The 22,360-nt window shown below is 37.1% G+C and overlaps 1 protein-coding gene across 3 annotated transcripts in view; it reads left to right on the forward strand.

The window, feature by feature from the left end:
- Positions 1-21,871, forward strand: part of Iqcm (IQ motif containing M) — a 535,822-nt gene extending 513,951 nt beyond the window's left edge. For all 3 annotated transcript variants that reach the window (XM_030243772.1, NM_001164235.1, NM_027944.1), the window contains one exon: positions 21,555-21,871. In XM_030243772.1, coding sequence (XP_030099632.1) covers positions 21,555-21,658 — 104 coding nt within the window. In that variant the 3' untranslated portion in view covers positions 21,659-21,871. The remainder of the gene's footprint in view (positions 1-21,554) is intronic.
- The last annotated feature ends 489 nt before the right edge of the window (positions 21,872-22,360 follow it).

Raw genomic sequence — 22,360 nt, forward strand, 5'->3', positions numbered from 1 at the left:
ATATATATATATACACACACACATATATATATATACTCTCTCTCTCTCTCTATATATATATATATATATATATATATATATACACATACATACACACACACACATATATATATAATATTATATATATATATATATATATATATATATATATATATATATATATATAATATTAGCCCCCTATTGCATTTAGGGTTGGTAAAGACCTTTTCCCAATCTGTTGGTTGCCGTATTGCCCTATTGACAGTGTCCTTTGCCTTACAGAAGCCTTGCAATTTTATGAGATCCCATTTGTCAATTTTTGATTTTCTAGTACAAGCCATTGATTGGTCTTCTGTTCAGGAATTTTTCCCATGTGCCTATATGTTCCAGGCTCCTCCCCATTTTCTCCTCTATAGGTTTCAGTGTCACTGCTTTTATTTGAAGTTCCTTAATACACTTAGACTTGAGCTTTGTACAAGAAGATAAGAATGGATCAATTCGCATTCTTCTACATGCTAACCACCAGTTGAGGCAGTTGAGCATTTTGTTGAAAATGCTGTCTTTTTTCCACTGGATGGTTTTAGCTCCTTGGTCAAAGATCAAGTGGCCGTAGGTGAGTGAGTTCATTTCTGGGTCTTCAATTCTATTCCATTGATCTACCTGTCTGTCACTGTACCAGTACAATGCAGTTTTTTATCACAATTTAGTACAGCTTGAGGTCAGGGGTGGTGATTCCATCAGAGGTTCTTTTATTGTTGAGACTAGGTTTTGCTATCCTAGGTTTTTTGTTATTCTAGATTGAATTTGTAAATTGCCTTTCTAACTCAGTGAATTATTGAATTGGAATTTTGATGGGGATTGCATTGAATTTGTAGACTGCTTTCAGCAGGATAGCCATTTTGACTATATTAATCCATGAGCATGGGAGATCTTTCCATCTTCTGAGATCTTCTTCAATTGCTTTCTTCAGAGACTTGAAGTTCTTATCATACAGATCTTTCACTTTCTTAGTTATAGTCACAAGTAGGTATTTTATATTATTTGTGACTATTTTGAAGGGTGTTGCTTCCCTAATTTCTTTCTCAGCCTGTTTATCCATTGTATAGAGGAAGGCCACTGATTTGATTGAATTAATTTTATATCCAGCTACTTCACTGAAGTTGTTTATCAGGTTTAGGAGATCTCTAGTAGAATTTTGGGGGTCACTTCCGTATACTATTATATCTGCAAATAGCGATATTTTGATTTCTTTCTTTCCAATTTGTATCCCTTTGATCTCCTTTTGTTGTCTAATTGCTGGGGCTAGGACTTCAAGTACTGTAATGAATAGGTAGGGAGAGAGTGGGCAGCACTGTCTAGTCCCTGATTTTAGTGGGATTGCTTCAAGTTTCTCTCCATTTAGTTTGATGTTGGGTATTGGTTTGCTCTATGTTGCTTTTATTATGTTTAGGTATGTGCCTTGAATTCCTGGTTTTTCCAAGACTTTTATCATGAATGGGTGTTGGATTTTGTCAAATGCTTTCTCAGCATCTAATGAGATGATCATAGGGTTTTTATCTTTGAGTTTGTTTATATAGTGGATTATGTTGATGGATTTCCTTATATTGAACCACCCTTTCATCCCTGGAATGAAGCCAACTTGTTCAAGATAGATGATCATTTTGATGTGTTCTTGGATTCGGTTTGTGAGAATTTTATTGAGCATTTTTGCATCAATATTCATAAGGGAAATTGGTCTGATGTTCTCTTTCTTTGTTGGGTCTTCGTGTAGTTTAGGTATCAGAGTTATTGTGGCTTCATAGAACAAATTTGGTAAACTACCTTGTTTCTATTTTGTGGAATAGTTTGAGGAGTATTGGTATTAGGTCTTCTTTGAACATCTGATAGAACTCTGCACTAAACCCATCTGATCCTGGACTTTTTTTGGTTGGGAGAATATTAATGACTGTTTCTATTTCTTTAGGGGATATGATATTGTTTAGATCATTAATCTGATCATGATTTAACTTTGGTACTTGGAATTTGTCTAGAAATTTGTCCATTTCATCCAGGTTTTCCAGATTTGTTGAGTATAGGCTTTGGTAGTAGGATCTGATGATTTTTTGGATTTCCTCAGATTCTGTTGTTATGTCTCCCTTTTTATTTCTGATTTTGTTAATTAGGATGCTGTCCCTGTGCCTCTAGTTAGTCTGGCTAAGGGTTTATCTATCTTGTTGATTTTCTCAAAGGACCAGCTCCTGGTTTGGTTGATTCTTTGAATAGTTCTTTTTGTTTCCACTTAGTTGATTTCAGCCCTGAGTTTGATTATTTCCTGTCGTCTACTTCTGTTGGGTGAATTTGCTTCCTTTAGTTCTAGAGCTTTTAGTTTTGCTGTCAAGCTGCTAGAATATGCTCTCTCTAGTTTCTTTTGGGAGGCACTCAGAGCTATGAGTTTTCCTCTTAGGACTGCTTTCACATTGTCCCATAAGTTTGGGTATGTTGTGGCTTCATTTTCATTAAACCCTAAAAAGTCTTTAATTTCTTTCTTTATTTCTTCCTTGACCAAGGTATCATTGAGTAGAGTGTTGTTTTACTTCAATGTCAATGTTGGCTTTCTATTATTTACTCTGTTATTGAAGAACAGCCTTAGTCTGTGATGATCAGATAGGATGCATGAGATTATTTCAATCTTCTTGTATCTATTAAGGCATTTATGTATTTATGTATTTATGTATTTATGTATTTATGTATTTATGTATTTATGTATTTATGTATTTATGTATTTATGTATTTATGTATTTATTTATTTATTTATTTATTTACTTATTTATTTATTTTGGTTTTTCGAGACAGGGTTTCTCTGTGTAGCCCTGGCTGTCCTGGAACTCACTCTGTAGACCAAGCTGGCCTCGAACTCAGAAATCTGCCTGCCTCTGCCCCCCGACCATGAGGTGCTGAGAAGTTATATCCTTTTGTTTTAGGATAAAATGTTCTATAGATATCTGTTAAATCCATTTATTTCATTACTTCTGTTAGTTTCAATGTGTCTCTGTTTAGTTTCTGTGTCTATGATCTGACCATTGATGAGAGTGGGATGTTGACATCTCCCACTATTATTGTGTATCACACAATGTGTGCTTTGAGCCTTAGTAAAGTTTCTATAATGAATGTGAATGCCGTTGCATTTGGTACATAGATGTTCAGAATTGAGAGTTCACCTATGCAGATTTTACCTTTGATGAGTATGAAGTGTTCCTCCTGTCTCTTTTGATAACTTTAGGTTGAAAGTATATTTTATTCTATATTAGAATGGCTACTACAGCTTGTTTCTTGGGATCATTTGCTTGAAAAATTATTTTCCAGTCTTTTACTCTGAGGTAGTGTCTGTCTTTGTGCCTGAGGTGGGTTTCCTATGTGCAGCAAAATGTTGGGTCATAGGTCTTTTAGTCAATGTCTTTTAATTGTGGAATTGAGTCCAGTGATATTAAGACATATTAAGAAAAAAACATTGTTGCTTCCTGTTATTTTTGTTGTTACAGTTGGGATTCTGTTCATGTGGCTATCTTCTTTTAAGTTTGTTAAAGTTTACTTTCTTGCTTTTTCTAGGGTGTAGTTCCCTCCCTGTGTTGGAGTTTTCTCTGTATTATCCTTTGAAGAGCTGGATTTTTGTAGAGATATTGTGTAAATTTGGTTTTGTCGTGGAACACTTTGGTTTCTCCATCTATAGTAATTGAGAGTTTTGCTGGGTTTAGTAGCCTGGGCTTGCATTTGTGTTTTCTTAGGGTCTGTATGATATCTGTCCAGGCTCTTCTGGGTTTCATAGTCTCTGGGGGAGAAGTCTGCTGTAATTCTAATAGGTCTGCCTTTATATGTTACTTGACTTTTTTCCCCTTACTGCTTTTAATATTCTTTCTTTGTTTTTTGCATTTGGTGTTTTGATTATTATGTGTCTGGAGCAATTCCTTTTCTGGTCCAGTTTATTTGGAGTTCTGTAGGTTTCTTGCATGTTCATGGACATCTCTTTCTTTAGGTTAGAAAACTTTCCTTCTATAATTTTGTTGAAGATATTTACTGGCCCTTTAATTTAAAAGTCATCATTCTCATCTATACCTCTTATCCTTAGGTTTGGTCTTCTCATTGTGTCCTGGATTTCCTGGATGTTTTGAGTTAGGTTCTTTTTGTATTTTGCATTTTCTTTGATTGCTATGTCAATGTTTTCTATGGAATCCTCTGCACCTGAGATTCTCTCTTCCATCTCTTGTATTCTGTTAGTGATGCTAGCATCTATGGGTCCTGATTTATTTCCTAGGATTTCTACCTCCAGAGTTGTCTCTCTTTGGGTTTTCTTTATTGTTTCTACTTCCATTTTTAGATCCTGGATAATTTTGTTCAATTACTTCACCTGTTTCATTTTGTTTTCCTGTAATTCTTAAAGGGATTTTTGTGTTTCCTTTTTAAGGCCTGCTACCTGTTTATCTGTGTTATCCTGTATTTCTTTAAGGGAATTATCAATGCCCTTCTTAAAGTCCTCTACCAGAAACATGAGATATGAATTTAAATCTGAATCTTGTTTTTCCGGTGTGTTGGGGTATCTAGGACTCGCTGTGATGGGAGTACTTGGTTCTGATGATGTCTTGGTTTCTGTTTCTAAGATTCTTACATTTGCCTTTTTCTATCTGGTAAACTCTGGTGTTAGATGTTCTTATTGTCTGTGGCTGGAGCTTGTTCCTCCTGTGAGTCTATAAGCCTGTGTCAGCATTCTTGGGAGACCAGCTCTCTCCTGGCAAGACCAGTACACAGAGGGCTGTGGAACAGCCCCACCTGCTGGGTGCAGATATAGGCTCATAAGACCCTTTCCCAGCTGTTCTACTGCTTCTCTGGCCTGTGCCAAAACCCTCTATTCTTCTTTTTTTTTTCCATTTTTTATTAGGTATTTAGCTCATTTACATTTCCAATGCTATACCAAAAGTCCCCCATACCCACACACCCCCACTCCCCTACCCACCCACTCCCCCTTTTTGGCCTTGGCATTCCCCTGTACTGGGGCATATAAAGTTTGCAAGTCAAATGGGCCTCTCTTTGCAGTGATGGCCTACTAGGCCATCCTTTGATACATATGCAGCTAGAGACAAGAGCTCCGGGGTACTGCTTAGTTCATATTGTTGTTCCACCTATAGGGTTGCAGTTCCATTTAGTTCCTTGGTTGTTTTCTCTAATTCCTCCATTGGGGGCCCTGTGGTCCATTCAATAGCTGACTGTGAGCATCCATTTCTGTGTTTGCTAGGCCCTGGCATAGTCTCACAAGAGACAGCTATATCTGGGTCCTTTCAGCAAAATCTTGCTAGTGTATGCAATGGTGTCAGCGTTTGGAAGCTGATCATGGGATGGATCTCTGGATACGGCAATCACTAGATGGTCCATCCTTTCGTCACACTTCCAAATTTTGTCTCTGTAACTCCTTCCATAGGTGTTTTGTTTCCTATTCTAAGAAGGGGCAAAGTGTCCACACTTTGGTCTTCATTCTCTTGAGTTTAATGTGTTTAGCAAATTATATCTTATATCTTGGGTATCCTAAGTTTCTGGGCTAATATCCACTTATCAGTGAGTACATATTGTGAGAGTTCCTTTGTGATTGGGTTACCTCACTCAGGATGATGCCCTCCAGGCCCATCCATTTGCCTAGGAGTTTCATAAATTCATTATTTTTAATAGCTGAGTAGTACTCCATTGTGTAAATGTACCACATTTTCTGTATCCATTCCTCTGTTGAGGGGCATCTGGGTTCTTTCCAGCTTCTGGCTATTATAAATAAGGTTGATATGAACATAGTGGAGCATGTGTCCTTCTTACCGGTTGGGGCATCTTCTGGATATATGTCCAGAAGAGGTATTGCTGGATCTTCCGGTAGTACTATGTCCAATTTTCTGAGGAACCGCCAGACTGATTTCCAGAGTGGTTGTATGAGCTTGCAATCCCACCAACAATGGAGGAGTGTTCCTCTTTCTCCACATCCTTGCCAGCATCTACTGTCACCTGAATTTTTGATCTTAGCCATTCTGACTGGTGTGAGGTGGAATCTCAGGGTTGTTTTGATTTGCATTTCCCTGATGGTTAAGGATGTTGAACATTTTTTCAGGTGCTTCTCTGCCATTCGGTATTCCTCGGGTGAGAAATCTTTGTTCAGATCTGAGCCCCAATTTTTAATGGAGTTATTTGATTTTATGGAGTCTACCTTCTTGAGTTCTTTATATATATTAGATATTAGTCCCCTGTCCGATTTGCGATAGGTAAAGATCCTTTCCCAATCTGTTGGTGGTCTTTTTGTCTTAATGACAGTGTCTTTTGCCTTGCAGAAGCTTTGCAATTTTATGAGGTCCCATTTCCCGATTCTAGATCTTACAACACAAGCCATTGCTGTTCTATTCAGGAATTTTTCCCCTGTACCCATATCTTCGAGGCTTTTCCCCACTTTCTCCTCTATAAGTCAGTGTTTCTGGTTTTATGTGGAGTTCCTTAATCCACTTAGATTTAACCTTAGTACAAGGAGATAGTAATGGATCAATTTGCAATCTTCTACATGATAACAGCCAGTTGTGCCAGCACCATTTGTTGAAAATGCTGTCTTTTTTCCACTGGATGGTTTTAGCTCCCTTGTCAAAGATCAAGTGACCATAGGTGTGTTGGTTCATATCTGGGTCTTCAATTCTGTTCTATTGGTTTATTTGTCTGTCGATATACAAGTACCATGCAGTTTTTATCACAATTGCTCTGTAGTACAGCTTTAGGTCGGGCATGGTGATTCCACCAGAGGTTCTTTTATCCTTGAGAAGAGTTTTTGCTATCCTAGTTTTTTTGTTATTCCAGATGAATCTGCTGATTGCCCTTTCTAATTCGTTGAAGAATTGAGTTGGAATTTTGATGGGGATTGTATTGAATCTGTAGATTGCTTTTGGCAAGATAGCCATTTTTACTATATTGATCCTGCCGATCCATGAGCATGGGAGATCTTTCTATCTTCTGAGATCTTCTTTAATTTCTTTCTTCAGAGACATGAAGTTCTTGTCATACAGATCTTTCACTTCCTTAGTTAGAGTCACGCCTAGGTATTTCATCTTATTTGTGGCTATTAAGAAGGGTGTTGTTTCCCTAATTTCTTTCTCACCCTGTTTGTCCTTTGTGTAGAGAAAGGCCATTGACTTGTTTGAGTTAATTTTATATCCAGCTACTTCACTGAAGCTGTTTATCAGGCTTAGGAGTTCTCTGGTGGAATTTTTAGGGTCACTTATATATACTATCATATCATCTGCAAAAAGTGATATTTTGACTTCTTCCTTTCCAATTTGTATCCCCTTGATCTCCTTTTTTGTCTAATTGCTCTGGCTAGGACTTCAAGTACAATGTTGAATAGGTAGGGAGAGAGTGGACAGCATTTTCTAGTCCCTGATTTTAGTGGGATTGCTTCAAGCTTCTCACCATTTACTTTGATGCTGGCTACTGGTTTGCTGTAGATTGCTTTTATCATGTTTAGGTATGGGCCTTGAATTCCTGATCTTTCCAAGACTTTTATCATGAATGGGTGTTGGATTTGTCAAATGCTTTCTCGGCATCTAAGGAGATGATCATGTGCTTTTTGTCTTTGAGTTTGTTTATATACTGGATTACGTTGATGGATTTCCGTATATTGAACCATCCCTGCATCCCTGGGATGAAACCTACTTGGTCAGGATGGATGATTGTTTTGATGTGTTCTTGGATTCGGTTAGCAAGAACTTTATTGAGGAAAATCCTCTATTCTTAAGACAAGAACACAGTTCTACCTTTGTTTTTCTTGGTAAAAGAATGGTATCTTAGTTTTGTTTCTGTTACTGCACAACAAAGTCAGACAAAAGCAGCTCAGTAGATAAAGCCTATTTCTTTTTATAGCTCACAGTTCCAGGTTAGAGTGGCAGGATCTTGGGACAGGTGGTCATGTTGTATCCACAGTGTAGAAAGGAAGGGAAGCAAGGGGAATGAATTTATGTCCATGTGACACTGAGTTTTTGTCCTCCTTTATTCTTTCCCAGCCTGGGCAATGAAATGGTACAATATGCTTCATGATAGACCTGCCCACCTCACATAGCCAGCCATATTAAGAAAATCCTTATAGGCTTGCTCATTGGCCAAGATAATCTAGACAAATCCTCACTGAGACACCCTTCCCATGTTATTCTAGATGATGTCAAGTAATCAATACTTACTACCAAAAGGAGCATCAATGTCACTGAGTTTGATGGCTCTCTGAGTCATGTCATGATGCTAAGTTACAGTGCACCCTCAATTTTGAAATAATTTGTACTTTTATTCAAAATGTTCTGTTCAAGACAAACTATTCCAGGAAAAAGAAGCAAACTTGTACAACACCAAAGTATAATACATCTACTAAACTGAATAAATCTGAACAAATACTGTGGGAACTAAAGGGGTACAGGGGAAGGAGGGGGAAAAGGAGGATAGCCCACGTCCAGCCAGAGTTCCTCCTATGCTCTAGGCAGGCAGATGTGGGAGGGCTGTCAGTCGCTTTCCACTCGCCCCAGGTGGGTATCTAAGCCACTGACCCAACTCAACAGTGCTTGGACAAGGGGCTGATCCCAACCATGGGGCTCCCAGGGCAACAACCTCAGCCCTGGGCTTATGGGAGAGAGGGCACTGGGGGAGAGGTTCCCACACAGGAGAGAGTCCTTAGTCTGGTCCATGGATGGAGCACAGGAAGGCCTTCTGATGGAGATTAGAAATGGCTCCTTAGGAGAAAGCCTATCCCATCGTCCAAGGGCAGCAGGCCTTGATGAACAAAGACAGTCTATGGCTTTAGAGCTTTATTATAGAAAAGCAGGGGGAAAGAGAGAAGGTAAAAGAGAGAGAGACTGGCCATGGCCAAGAGGAGAGTAGGAAAAAAGGAGAGAGAGAAGAAAGGCTAGAGAGTAAGAAAGAGAGAGTAAGAGGGAGAGAGAGTAAGAGAGTGAGAGGAGAGAGTAAGAGGAGAGAGCGAGGGGAGAGTAAGGGGAGTAAGAGAGTGAGGTGGGGACAAGCAACCCCTCTTATGGTGGGCTGTTATTTATGGTGTTGTTAGGTAACTGGGGCAGAGTCTAGCTTGAAGGTCAGAAGCTTGGAACATTGTCTAAGTGACTGCTAACCACACTTCTCCTGTGGGGTCTATGGGGGTAGCAACTTTGTCAGGAGCCAGAGTTCCAGGAGACATGAAGGAATGCCTATCATGCCATGTAGTTGAATTGTCACTACTCTGGGGTTCAGACCTCAGCTCTACTGGAGACCAGACTGTCTGTGTATAGCCCAAATCCCCACAAAATAATATTTAAATAACTAAATAAACATCTTTGAACTCACACTGAAAGGCATAAAATCCTTTGTTTAGATAATGTCCAAGTCAAATAAATTTGGGTTTCTAAGAATATTAAAATATGTCAATTGTAGACAAAGGCCTGAGTAATTCATCAGACTTATCTATAGGAGTGGAATATGCTGCTAAAACTCTAGGAATAGCTACTCTTAGAAGCACAAGATCCTAGCTGTCAATATTAGACTCAGAGCTGAGCTGAAAATGTGAGCACAGTTCTAGATAGTGTTTCAAGATGGAGTTATTCACCAATAGACTTTTGCTGTGGTTGGTCCATTCAGTTCTGTGCATTCTGAGAAAGGAAGAAAAGGGACTGATTTTCACTCTGATTGCTAACCTTTGCTTGTCAGAAGTCAAACTATAAAGATTGAGAAGCAGGAAGGTGCTTGGGACTGAGAAGCACCTAAGCTATGCTTCTGCCTCTGGAAGGTAACTACTTACTGGTAATGATGCACAGATTCTCCAGTCTAGACCAACCTCACTCAGAGCCAGCCTGGACCTTTTATGTCCATCTTGGTTTTATGTTTTGCTCCCAACGTGTCAGAGCGTTGTAGGAAGAGTTAATGTTACTTTTACTTACTTTTTTCAGGCATGGGATAAGAGTCAAGACTGCAGAGCATTGTAGTGGTAGGAACTGGACCCTTATTAGCTTGCATGTGTCAACAGAATAATATGTAGGAATAATTTATAACTGTGAGTATAGTGTTTATCCTATGAACATACCTTTCCAAGTTTTCTGTCAATGAAGATGCTTACTTGGAAATTTTTATTGATTAACTTCAAAGTTTGAAAGAAAAAAAATTGACCTACTTTGCCAGATTGAGTCTCACATTCAATATTCTTATAAAATGGAAAAATGTGACAGTGACAACTGGGAGATTGAGCTGGAAGCTTTTATACAAATACATATACCTAACTAACTTATCTAAAAGGGATTAATAGGACAGAAGTTTGAATGCCTTGGATTTAGGTTGGTCTGTGTCTTGAAAACTAATCAGAGTAGATTATTGTATACTTGTTTTGCATGTATCAACTTTAGTGATCATCAATGGGTGAATTGATTTGAAACATCATATGAATTGAGCTCAGTAAGATTGATCCTTTCGACTGATTCTGAAGTCTTCACTGTTTTTGCCTTATATTTTCTTTTCATCCTCTTTAAGCTTCAAAAGAAGAAGTATTCTGAAAAATTTGAAATTGGGGACTTTGAAGCTGTTCTTGTATTCTCGCCTCTCTTGTCCTTGCTCAGAGCTTCCCTACTCAACCATGACAGAGCAAGTTCCAGTTAATGGAAGTGCCTGCTTAGATAGACCTTGCCTGAGAGCTCTCAGAGAGGATATTTCTGATAATTAGACCGGAAGAATCCAAGGAAGGTTTTACCAACCTGGAATTGCTTAGAAATCCTTTGCCTTAATAGTAAAAAGCATTGAGTGGAGAAAAGTTAAAATCTAGAATCAGGTTTCTATTAAAAGATATACTAAGACAGTGGCCTACTGCTCTAGGAATGTATGAATACCATATTTCTGTTTATTATACCAACATATTTAATCAACAATATGATATTACCAGTTTCTATGGAAAGTAATTGATAAGATTTAACCAGTCTAAATAAAAAATAAGAAGCACTAAGTGTGAACCTCATTCTAGAGAGCTATATATTTACCACAGGAGCAGGAGAGATAGTCAGAAGAAAGAATAAATGAGAAGATAGAGGAAGCTTTATACAATCTTCATTGAAATATAACATGAATCATTAATATTTGATTTGAAAAAAACACCATGGAAGGAGTTACAGAGACAAAGTTTGGAGCTGAGATGAAAGGATAGACCATCTAGAGACTGCCATACCCAGGAATCCATCCCACAATCAGCCTCCAAACGCTGACACCATTGCATATACCAGCAAGATTTTGCTGAAAGGACCCTGATATAGCTGTCTCTTGTGAGGTATGCCAGGGCCTGGCAAACACAGAAGTGGATGCTCACAGTCAGCTATTGGATGGAACACAGGGCTCCCAATGGAGGACCTAGAGAAAGTACCCAAGGAGCTAAAAGGGGTCAGCAACCCTATAGGTGGAACAACAACATGAACTAACCAGGACCTCCTGAGCTCATGTCTCTAGCTGCGTATGTATCAGAAGTTGGCAATCACTGGGAAAAGAGGCCCCTTGGCCTAGCAAACTTCTTATGCCCAAAACAGGGGAACGCCAGGGCCAAGAAGTGGGAGTGGGTGGGAAGGGGAATGGGGGAGGGGTCTGGGGGACTTTTGGGATAGCATTTGAAATGTAAATGAAGAAAATACCTAATTAAAAATAAATAAAAAGAAATATTGTGCAATGATCTCATTTTATTATCTTTTATTAATATCATTACACATTAGTTGTATTTACTTAGGTATTTTTTAAAGCTCTGCTCCTGCATCTTCTTGACATGCTTTCCTTCTGGAACTTGACCTTTTCCTTACTTTCTGGCACTACCCCTGTCTGCAGGCTCATTTGGTGTTAACCTTCCAGGGTCTATTTCTCCAAGGACCATTTTATTGTAAATGATATTTACAAGCTAAGATCTGGGTCGGGATCTGCTTTGCCAAAAAAGTCAGTTAGTAAATTCCCCCTTTTCTCTCCCTCCCCTCTCTCATTCTCCCCTCTCTCCCCATCTTTAAATGTATCTACAATCTTATCTGTCCATATTTTACCTCTGTCTCCAGTTTTCCTCCAGACTCCTCTGTAGTGTCTTTCTGTCCATATCCTTGGATTTTTTTCACTATGGAAGTAATTTTCATGTCTTAAGTATGAAAAGGGAGTGAATGAATAGCACATTGTCTTGTTGGTAATTGGTCTTCCTCTTTATCTCACCATTTCATCAGCTTTTGTGCTTGTATATTGTTCCTGTTACTAACACATTATTCTGCCTTCTTTGTTGAGAGCCCTTCATAGGAGGCCTGCCCCCTCATTTCCTCTCATCTATTGAGTGGTTCATAGTTCTGGCATTCCTGGTGCTAACCTACTCTATACTGTAACCTATGTTACTTGGATCATGCAGCCTTTCAGTGACATCATTGTGATATCTGCAAAGATCCCTGGAGTTGAGGGCTTCCACCTGTTTTCACTTTTTTTTTTTTTTTTAACTTGAGTCAGTTCTGGTCAGCTAGTCCTTTCAGAATGCCCAGAATCCCTCCTGAGATTTCACAGTCACATTCTATTTCCTTTAACCAGGTGGAGATCAGTTTGTTTTGTAAGACTGAAGAGCCTGGCTGGATATATCCCCGGGTCTGGCTTTTCTAAGAAGTCTGTAACCAAACTTCCCAAGTCCTTGACCATTCTAATAATATGCACACACTTCATATCATTGCGGTCTTCCTTTTTCTTTCCCAAGGCCAAGAAGCCAAGGGGAATGGAGCCTAGGCTACTCTCAAAGCCAACACAGTTCTCTTTTGGTCTCCATTAGTCTGTTCTTCAGTTCTCATTTCCATTCATTTTGACAGAGTTCTCATGTCATCACAGAATCTTCTCACCATATGGCCCATGTGACAAGTCCTCCAGAATCTCACTTCCTAGATCCCTAAATGCCACACATGTAGCAGGAAGCTATACCCTTCCATGTGGAAAGCTTATAAAATAAGTTTTTCTTTCTTTCTCTTTTATAACTTCCCTCTTGAAATCTATGTCTTTGTTCTTGGATTTTTCTACTTGAAGGAAGTGTGTGTATGGATTCACAGAATTATTCACCCTTTTTCAAAAGATGAATTAAGGTTTATTAAGTGCCTATATGCTTTTCAGTTTTGCACATTTAAATCCTCAAGATGAAATATTTATTAAATATTATTTATTATTATTATTAATCAATAATATTTATTATTATTTCTGATGTGATTTCTATTCAGTCATCCTTAGGAAGCCACTATTGTCTCCTAAGTAGCAGCAGTAGGAACTAGAGGCAATGATACATGAGAGATGAAGTTTTAATATTTCACAATACCACACAACCATGAGTGCACACATGTCTGTAAGTGTATGAAGGAGTGAGTGTGTGGTCTATCGGAAGCCATTTCCATAACCTTGGTGATTGTTATGATTTCTCTCAGACATCTCAGTTCACACTTGCTCAGGAATGCATCACTCTAGACTACAATACAGAACTCCAAGTTCTTGGTACTCAGTACTCACTCCCCCAACCCTTGTCTCGTGATGTCATGTTGAAGCTTAGGGAGCCTGGTGAAGTTTTGTTGGTGCCTCCATTGTCACTTTCACCCACTAAGGTCATGTTCCAATGAGTCACGTGGACTAAAGCCAACCCAGTGAAGGAAGAAACACCTTTCCTGCCTCTTTACCATTGTCACTTCATTTGGATCACTGATATGTTTGTCTCTTCGGCCATCATGTAGGAGAATGGTTTTTTGCCTCTTTTTATTTTCCCACCCAAGCCTTCCTCCCATAATACAGTGTTCAAGATGTCCCTATACATGGGAAGAGAAGAAGATGAATGTGGGAATAGAGAAACTATCCAAAATACAGAGAAACCATCCAGAGTGCATAAGAACCAACTACCAAGTGCCTTTGTGTAGAACTAGAGGTGGAGCACTCACATCACTATTCTCTTATTTAGTGTATTTTTCTGTCCAAAGAGGTTTCCCGGTGTTTTGCTGTTATAGCTCTTTACAATTTGCTCCATCAGTGCTCAGAGTGCTGGTTTTTCTGAATTCCAATGATACTTACAAGTTAAAACCTTGACATTTGCTACTTTTTAAAATCTTTGTGTCCTAGATATTGATTTTATTATGTAATGCCTCTGATTATCTTCTAAAAGGACAGACCACATTGCAACATTAGGGACTATTTCATTTTTTAGCTAAGTCATGTGAAATCATGATTATAATTTTTTACTTTCTGATTGTCTTTATTCTAGGAAACAAACCAAGATCTACAATGACCCCAGAAAATATCTCATACCACGAAATTTGAAAATTCAGACCCAATAGATAGTACATAACCTACACATATGTTTTAGAACACAAGCTGTTTTTTCTTCTTTCCAAGTCACTAGATAAAGATTTATAAAGTTGTAAAATCAAGTAGTCAATACTGAAGAATAATATATATCCATGGACAGGCCAGGGATTTTGTATGATGAAGATCGAATTGTTAATGTCTAATTTGTAGATAGTTAAAAAAAACAGAAGGCAGAGTAACTTTTCATTATTGAGAAAGAAAATAAATATCATATTTCTAAGAATATAGCTTAAAATAATATACACTTCAATACCATCTATTCTATTTAAATATTTCAAAACTTGCAATCTTTTAATTTATTAAAATATAAACAAAACATCTGATTTCTGATTATTTCTTAATTATTTGAAATGCCCATTGTATGGTCTAGTCTAAAAATTTAAAATTAGTATTCATCTTTTCACACAATAATTTTAGTGAATATATATATACAAAGAAAAGTATAAAGCTAGATTTTTATCATACAATTTATTTTGATGTTAACATTTCACACTTTGCCATGTATATGACTTTTAAAAAAATTTTTATTAGGTATTTATTTCATTTACATTTCCAATGCTATCCCAAAAGTCCCCCACACGCTCCCCCACCCACTTCCCCACCCACTTACTCCCACTTCTTGGCCCTGGCGTTCCCCTGTACTGAGGCAGATAAAGTTTGCACGACCAATGGGCCTCTCTTTCCACTGATGGCCGACTAGGCCATCTTCTGATATATATGCAGCTAGAGACATGAGCTCCGGGGAGTACTGGGTAGTTCATATTGTTGTTACACCTATAGGGTTGCAGATCCCTTCATCTCCTTGGTTACTTTCTCTTTTTAAAACTGATGTTGTATTGTAGAAACTGCCATACAAACTTTTCCTTCTTAGAAAGCAGAATGATGCATCTGGAGTTTCATGAATTATGCTCAATGACATAATATTTCAGTTATCTTGGTTGAGTTTGTTTCCTTCACTTCTTCTTAGAACCAAGCAGATTTTAAAGATGAGGCATTTGAGGCCCACACAAGAGATATGGGCTGGGACATGCAGCTAGGGTTTAGCTTAGGAGGTTGGGTCTGTCTGCCCATGTAATAGGAAACGATCTCATAGGATGCATGGGATTATTTTTAATGATCTGATAGGATGCATGGGATTATTTTAATGTGTCTTCTGATTTTGAAGTTTTCATTTCCTATCTTTCCTCATTTTTCTCAGCCTCCTCTTCCCATCCTATCCCACCTCCTCACCTTTTTTGTTTGTTTGTTTGTTTTCACAAATGATATGATCTTCTGAGATGTCACCTCTGGGATGGTCTCACCTGTGCCCAACCGCCTGTCCATGTTCCCCTCATAGACCATAATTCAGATACCCAGTGTTTCCCAGAAAAACCTGAGCTGAAATGCTGACTTTACCCATCGATCACCTACTGATGCTACTGATTTCACATTGGTATTGACTTCACTGTCTTCCTTATCTGCCAGCTTAGCAACAAAATTAAAATGCACTTAACATTTTACTTAAAATGTGACTGTTTTAATTTTTTATTTATTTTAATTGAACAAATAAAATTTATTTTAAAATGAACATCTCAGTATTGACATTTTTTTAAGTCATCAAAATAATTTATAATAGTTAAATGCCTCTTAAATATACACAATATCTTCTGAAGCTAAAAGTAATATGCACTCAACCAGCTTTTAAAATCTATTTGGAACATTAAACATGATAGAAGTAGAAAAAAATAACTTATGAAATCCTCTGTGAAAGGAAATTGTGACAGGTCCCTGACTAGACAGAAACCTTTCCATCTGCAAGGGAAAACATGCAGCATAACTGTGGCTTCATAGAATGAATTGGGTAGTTCTTCTGTTTCTATTTTGTGGAATGGTTTGAAGAATATTAGTATTAGGTCTTCTTTGAAGGACATATAGAATTCTTTGAAGGTCATATAGAATTCTGTATTAAATACATCTGTTCCTGGGATTTTTTTTTTTTTTTTTTTTTTTTTTTTTTTTTTTTTTTTTTGCTTGGGAGAATTTAATGACTGCTTCTACTTCTTTAGGGGGTTATGTGACTTGTTTAGATGGTTTTCCTGATCCTGATTTAACAGGTACTTGTTATCTGTCTAGAAAACTGTCCATTTCACCTGATTTTCCAGTTTTGTTGAATATAGGCTTTTTGTAGTAAGATCTGATGATTTTTTAAATTTTCTCAGTTTCTGTTGTTTTATCTCCCTTTTCATTTCTGATTTTGTTAATTTAGATAGTATCTCTGTGCTCTCTGGTTAGTCTGGCTAAGGGTTCATCTATCTTGTTGATTTTCTCAAAGAACCAGTTCCTGGTTTGGTTGATTCTTTGTATGGTTCTTTTTGTTTCCACTTGGTTGATTTCAGCTCTAAGTTTGATTATTTCCTGCTGTCAACTCCTCTTGGGTATATTTGCTTCTTTTTGTTCTAGAGCTTTCAGATGTGCTGTTAAGCTGGTAGTGTATGCTCTCTCCAGTTTCCTTTTGGAGGCACTCAGGGCTATGTGTTTTCCTCTTACCACTGCTTTCATTGTGTCCCATAAATTTAGGTACGCTGTACCTTCATTTTCACTAAATTCTAAAAAGTCTTTAATTTCTTTATTTCTTCATTGACCAAGTTATCATTGAGTAGAGTGTTCAGCTTCCATGTGTGTGTGGACTTTCTGTTGTTTTTGTTACTATTGAAGACTAGCCTTAGTCCATGGTGATCTGATAGGATGCATGGGATTATTTTAATCTTCTTGTGTGTATTGAGGCCTATTTTGTGATTGCTTATATGGTCAGTTTTGAAGTAGGTACCATGAGGTGCTGAGAAGAAGGTATATTTTTTTGTTTTAGGGTGAAATGTTCTATAGATATCTGTTAAATCCATTTAGTCCATAACTTCTTTCAGTTTCAAATATGTCTTTGTTTAATTTGTGATTCCATAATCTGTCCATTGATGAGAGTGGGTTGTGGAATTCTCCCACTATTATTGTGTGGGGTGCGATGTGTGCTTTGAGCTTTAGTAAATTTCTTTTATGAATGTGGGTACCTTTGCATTTGGAGCAAAGATGTTCAGAATTGAGAGTTCTTGGTAGAGTTTTCCTTTGATGAGTATGAAGTGTCCTTCCTTATCCTTTTTGATAACTTTTCATTGCAAGTTGATTTTATTTGATATTAGAATGGCTACTCCAGCTTGTTGCCTGGGATCATTTGCTTGGAAAATTGTTTTCCAGCCCTTTACTCTGAGGTAGTGTCTGTCTTTGACACTGAAGTGCATTTCCTATATGAAGCAAAATGTTGGGTCCTGTTTATGTAGCCAGTCTGTTTTTCTATATCTTTTTTTGGGGGGGGGGATTGAGTTCATTGATGTTAAGAGATATTAAGGAATAGTGATTGTTGCTTCCTGTTATTTTTGATGTTATTTTTATGTTTGCCTGGCTACCTTCTTTTGGGTTTGTTGATAGAAGATTACTTTCTTGCTTTCTCTACAGTATAGTTTTCCTCCTTGTGTTTGCATTTTCCATCTACCCTTTGTAGGGCTGTATTTGTAGAAAAATATTGTGTAAATTTGTTTTCTCATGGAATACGTTGGTTTCTCCATCTATGGTAATTGAGAGTTTTGTTGGGTCTAGTAGCCTCGGCTGGCATTTGTTCTATTAGGGTCTGTATAACACTTGCCCAAGATCTTCTAGCTTTCATGCTCTCTAGTGAGAAGTCTGGTGTAATCCTGATAGGCCTGCCTTTATATGTTACTTGACCTTTTTCCCTTACTGCTTTTAATACTCTTTGTTTTGTGCGTTTGGCCTCTTGTATGTTTATGGGGATCTCTTTCTTTAGGTTAGGGAAGTTTTCTTGTATAATTTTGTTGAAGATAGTACTGTCCCTTTAAGTTGGGAATTTTCACTCTCTTCTACACCTATTATCCTTGGGTTGGTCTTGTCATTGTGCTCTGGTGGATGTTTTGGATTAGTAGCTTTTTGCATTTTGCATTTTCTTTAACTCTCTTGCCAATGTTTTTTATGTTATCTTCTGCACCTGAGATTCTCTCTTCTATCTCTTGTATTCTGTTAGTGATGTTTGCATCTATGACTCCTGATCTGTTTCTTAGGTTTTCTATCTCCAGTGGTATCCCTCTTTGTGATTTCTTTATTGTTTCTGTATCCATATTTAGATCCTGAAAGGTTTTGTTCAATTCTTTCACCTGTTTAATGTTTTCCTATAATTCTTTAAGGGATTTTTATGTTTCCTCTTTAGGGCTTCTACTGTTTACTAGTGTTCTTCTGTATTTCTTTAAGGGAGTTATTAATGTTCTTCTTAAAGTTCCCTATCATCATCATGAGATGTGACTTTAAATCAGTCTTGCTTTTCTGGTGTGTTGTGATATCCAGGGATTTCTGTGGTGGGAGAACTGGTTTCTCATGATGCTAAGTAGCTTTGGTTTCTGTTGCTTATGTTCTTGCCCTTGTCTCTTGCCATCTAGTTATCTTTGGTGTTAGCTGGTCTTGCTGTCTCTGACTGTGGCTTATTTCTCTGGCAAGCCTGTGTGTCAGTACTCCTGGGAGACCAGTTCTTTTAGGAAATCATTTGGGTATGGAGAGCTGTGGCATAGGGTCAGCTCTGGGGTGGAGATGGAAACCAGAGGGATCCTGTTCCCTGCTGTTCCTTGGCTCCTGTGTTCTGATGGCACTGGCGGGTCCTTCTTGGGCCAGTAATTCCAGCAGAAGTGGTGGTCTTTCCTGTGTTCACAGGTGTGTTGGCACTCCTGGGAGACCAGCTTTCTTCTGAAGGTATGTGGGTATGAAGCAATATGGCACAGGATCAGCTCTGGGTATAGACAGAAACCTAGAATTTGACTGTTTTTAATCAAAAAGATTATTTTGTGAATCTCTTCAGCCATACGACATAGATGAAGGTCAAAAATAATTACTTTGGAAGATTAAAACTATGTCATATGTACTTATGTTTGTATATTTACTACAGGGAAATGGTGCTTTATTTAATTTAAATGTTTATGAACAGCCTATAACCAACTGTCAGTGAAATTTCTTATAAAGGTCTATATAATAATATCATAGTATAGACAATAATGCTTAAACTGTGTTTTGAATACTTGCTAAATATGAGTCATATTTTCTTTTAATTAATAGGTTTTATAGACATTGTTTAATTTATAGAAATATCAAGTAAGAAATGCAATGTCCCTTGTTCACATGATGAGATGTATATTTGACGTTGCATATTGTTAAAAGTTTACAGTAAGAAATATTTTATAATTAAGATTGCATCTATAATACATGGCCCTCTCAGGTAAGTGCATCAGATTAGGACCCTAATGGGTATAGTTTTCATACAAACATGGTGGGGGGTAATTACTAAGCCTTATTATTTTATAAACTATCCTAATATATTCTAACTTGTGTATTTGTAGAATAGATTTTATTATGCATGTTTAAGGTACACAACATAATTATGTGGGGTATATGTGGACAGTAAAGTGGTAACTCTGACCAAGCAAATTAAAATGCCCATCATATCATAGACCTATCCATTTTCAGTTGCTTTTTGTTTTTGACAAAAGCAGCTAAAATCTATTCATTTGGCAGGAATCCAATGTGTGGTGCAATTTTATTAATTACTACTCTCATGCTGTACATTATCTCCCCACACGTCTTCATCCTTCATTTCTGCTGTTCTTAAGCAGTGAGCTGTACCCTCCTATTCCCCATATTCACACTCTTTGGGTCCAGAATTACTTTCTATCTCGCTCTATTTGAAGTTTAAAAAAATCTACACATAAGTAAAATTATTTTATGTAGTACAGTGTCCTCCAACTTCTGGTTTGTTATAGCATTACATGACAAATATCAGGGTCTCCTTGTCAAAGATTTAACATTTCAATGTATTGACTTTGCTCTGTGTGCTGGGTAGACACTTGTACTTCTATCTTATCATTATTAATAGTACTGAATAGTGCTGCAGTGAGTGAATATGAAGCTGCAGATATTCTTCTAATAATGTGGTAAATTCCACTCACATCATTGATTGTGTGCATAGAAGAGGGATTGCTGCATCCTAAGGTAGATAGTTTTGTTTTTAATATCTTTAAAATGATATTAGCAGTTGTTCTAGTTTGCACAATGAGTTCAAACTTTTCTTTATCCACACCTTCATCAGCATATACCTCCTTTAGCCTTTTTAGACTTTTTGTTACTAGCTATTTCTACATAAAGGAGGAATGATATATTTCCATACACCCGTGGTCTACTTGTCTATTTTTATAGCTATGCCTGTTCAGATACTTTACTGTCACTGTTTAATTTAGTTTTGCTTATATAAGGCTTGGTCTTTGGCTAATGTCAGTGTTAGTCTACATGAACACAACAGTATGGCAAGTTGTTCATAGTCTGTATGCAACATAAAATGACCACAAAACTAATAGTTTTCTGGCAGTTTATGTTTTTGTTTAACAATAGCTATAGTACCTGAGTTATTAGGCTACATAGGCCTATTTGTGAATTCTTGCTATGTATAATGGTGGCTTTGGTAAATATATGACCCATAACTTTCAGAACAACTGTACAGATAAACATGAGCCAAATACAGGTACACTAACAGTAGTGACTTATATTAAGTATCTGCATTAATGTTATACTATCAGTTTTAATATATTTGTTCTTGTGATTGAATAGACTATATCTCATTTATTTCAAGTATTCAATATGTCAATGAAATTTATTTCCTGATATGATTTCTCTCAACTCTTATTAAAAGATTTAATTTTATTTATATTTATGTCTATATGTGTGAATATATCTTGCATGACATATATAGAGGCTCTAGAGAGGCCAGAGGAGGGTAGTGGTTTCCTGAGAGCTGAAGTTACCACCCATGGGGAGTCACCTGATTTCAGTGCTGGGAAATGAATTGTGATCCTCTGGAAGAGCAGCAATGCTCTTAACAATTGACTCCTCTCTCCAGCACTTTCTCTCAACTCTTCAGTCCAACAATGACTTTGGAGTGTCAATTGACAAGATCTAAAAAGTAATACAATAGAAATGGGAAAAAATGTTCCCATTTTATGGCATGTTGCAGCACAACCAAAATTAATTTCATATAATATATTAGGATTTTAAAAAGCCATATTGTATTTCCATTGTATGAAATGATTGGATATTATTAATGTAATCCCTCTTTTGTATTGTAGTGAATGGACATCCAATACTCAAGAGAGCTAACATCCGGACTGTTGGCAAGTTGGTGGCTCGATCCATAAGAGAAAGAAAAATGAGACAATTTTATAAAACATGAGAACTGGAATAAATTTTTCAGCACAGTGCTCCATTAAATAGTTGAACTTATCTCCTCAGAAATGCATATTAGTAATGAACACAGAATGATTTGCTATTGACAGGATAAAGGGTGAAATCTTTGGATGTTGACAAGTTAGTTCATCATTGATAAGTAAGTTTGGATGAGCGGTCTTTATCTTCCTCATTAAACATCTGCTAATCATGACACAAAGCTGTGCAGTGTCACTTATTGTTTCTCATTGGACTGAAGTCTATTGTGCGCCACTGCTAATAAAGGTTACAAGCTTTAAAATTCTTAGTTTCAAAATTCTCTTTTCTGATATCTTAAAATTTTAGTTCATTTTTATTCTTTAAAAATTCTATCACTGTGATATTTCACTGAAATAAAACATTTCAAAAGTTTGTCAGCATGTGTTTCATCAGTTAAGTCTCTTTGAATTGTTTCTGAGTCACGGATCATTTTTTCTTTATTTGGTTTTCTTTCCTTGAGTGCATTACTCATTTTAAAGGAAAGAGTAGATCTTCAACATGCTCTATACATGAGTTTACTTGGTCTTTGTGCTTCAAGAATTTAAAATGCAGTGGCTACACCATCAGTTCCTTAAGAATCTGAGTTTAGTTTTATCCATATATCTGTTCTTAGAGTCACACTATTTCATTGACGGGGTTAAAGAATGAGGGTGGATGAAGGTTTAGATGA

The sequence above is a fragment of the Mus musculus genome, chromosome 8, assembly GCF_000001635.26.
Source record: "Mus musculus strain C57BL/6J chromosome 8, GRCm38.p6 C57BL/6J".
Classification (NCBI taxonomy): domain Eukaryota; kingdom Metazoa; phylum Chordata; class Mammalia; order Rodentia; family Muridae; genus Mus; species Mus musculus.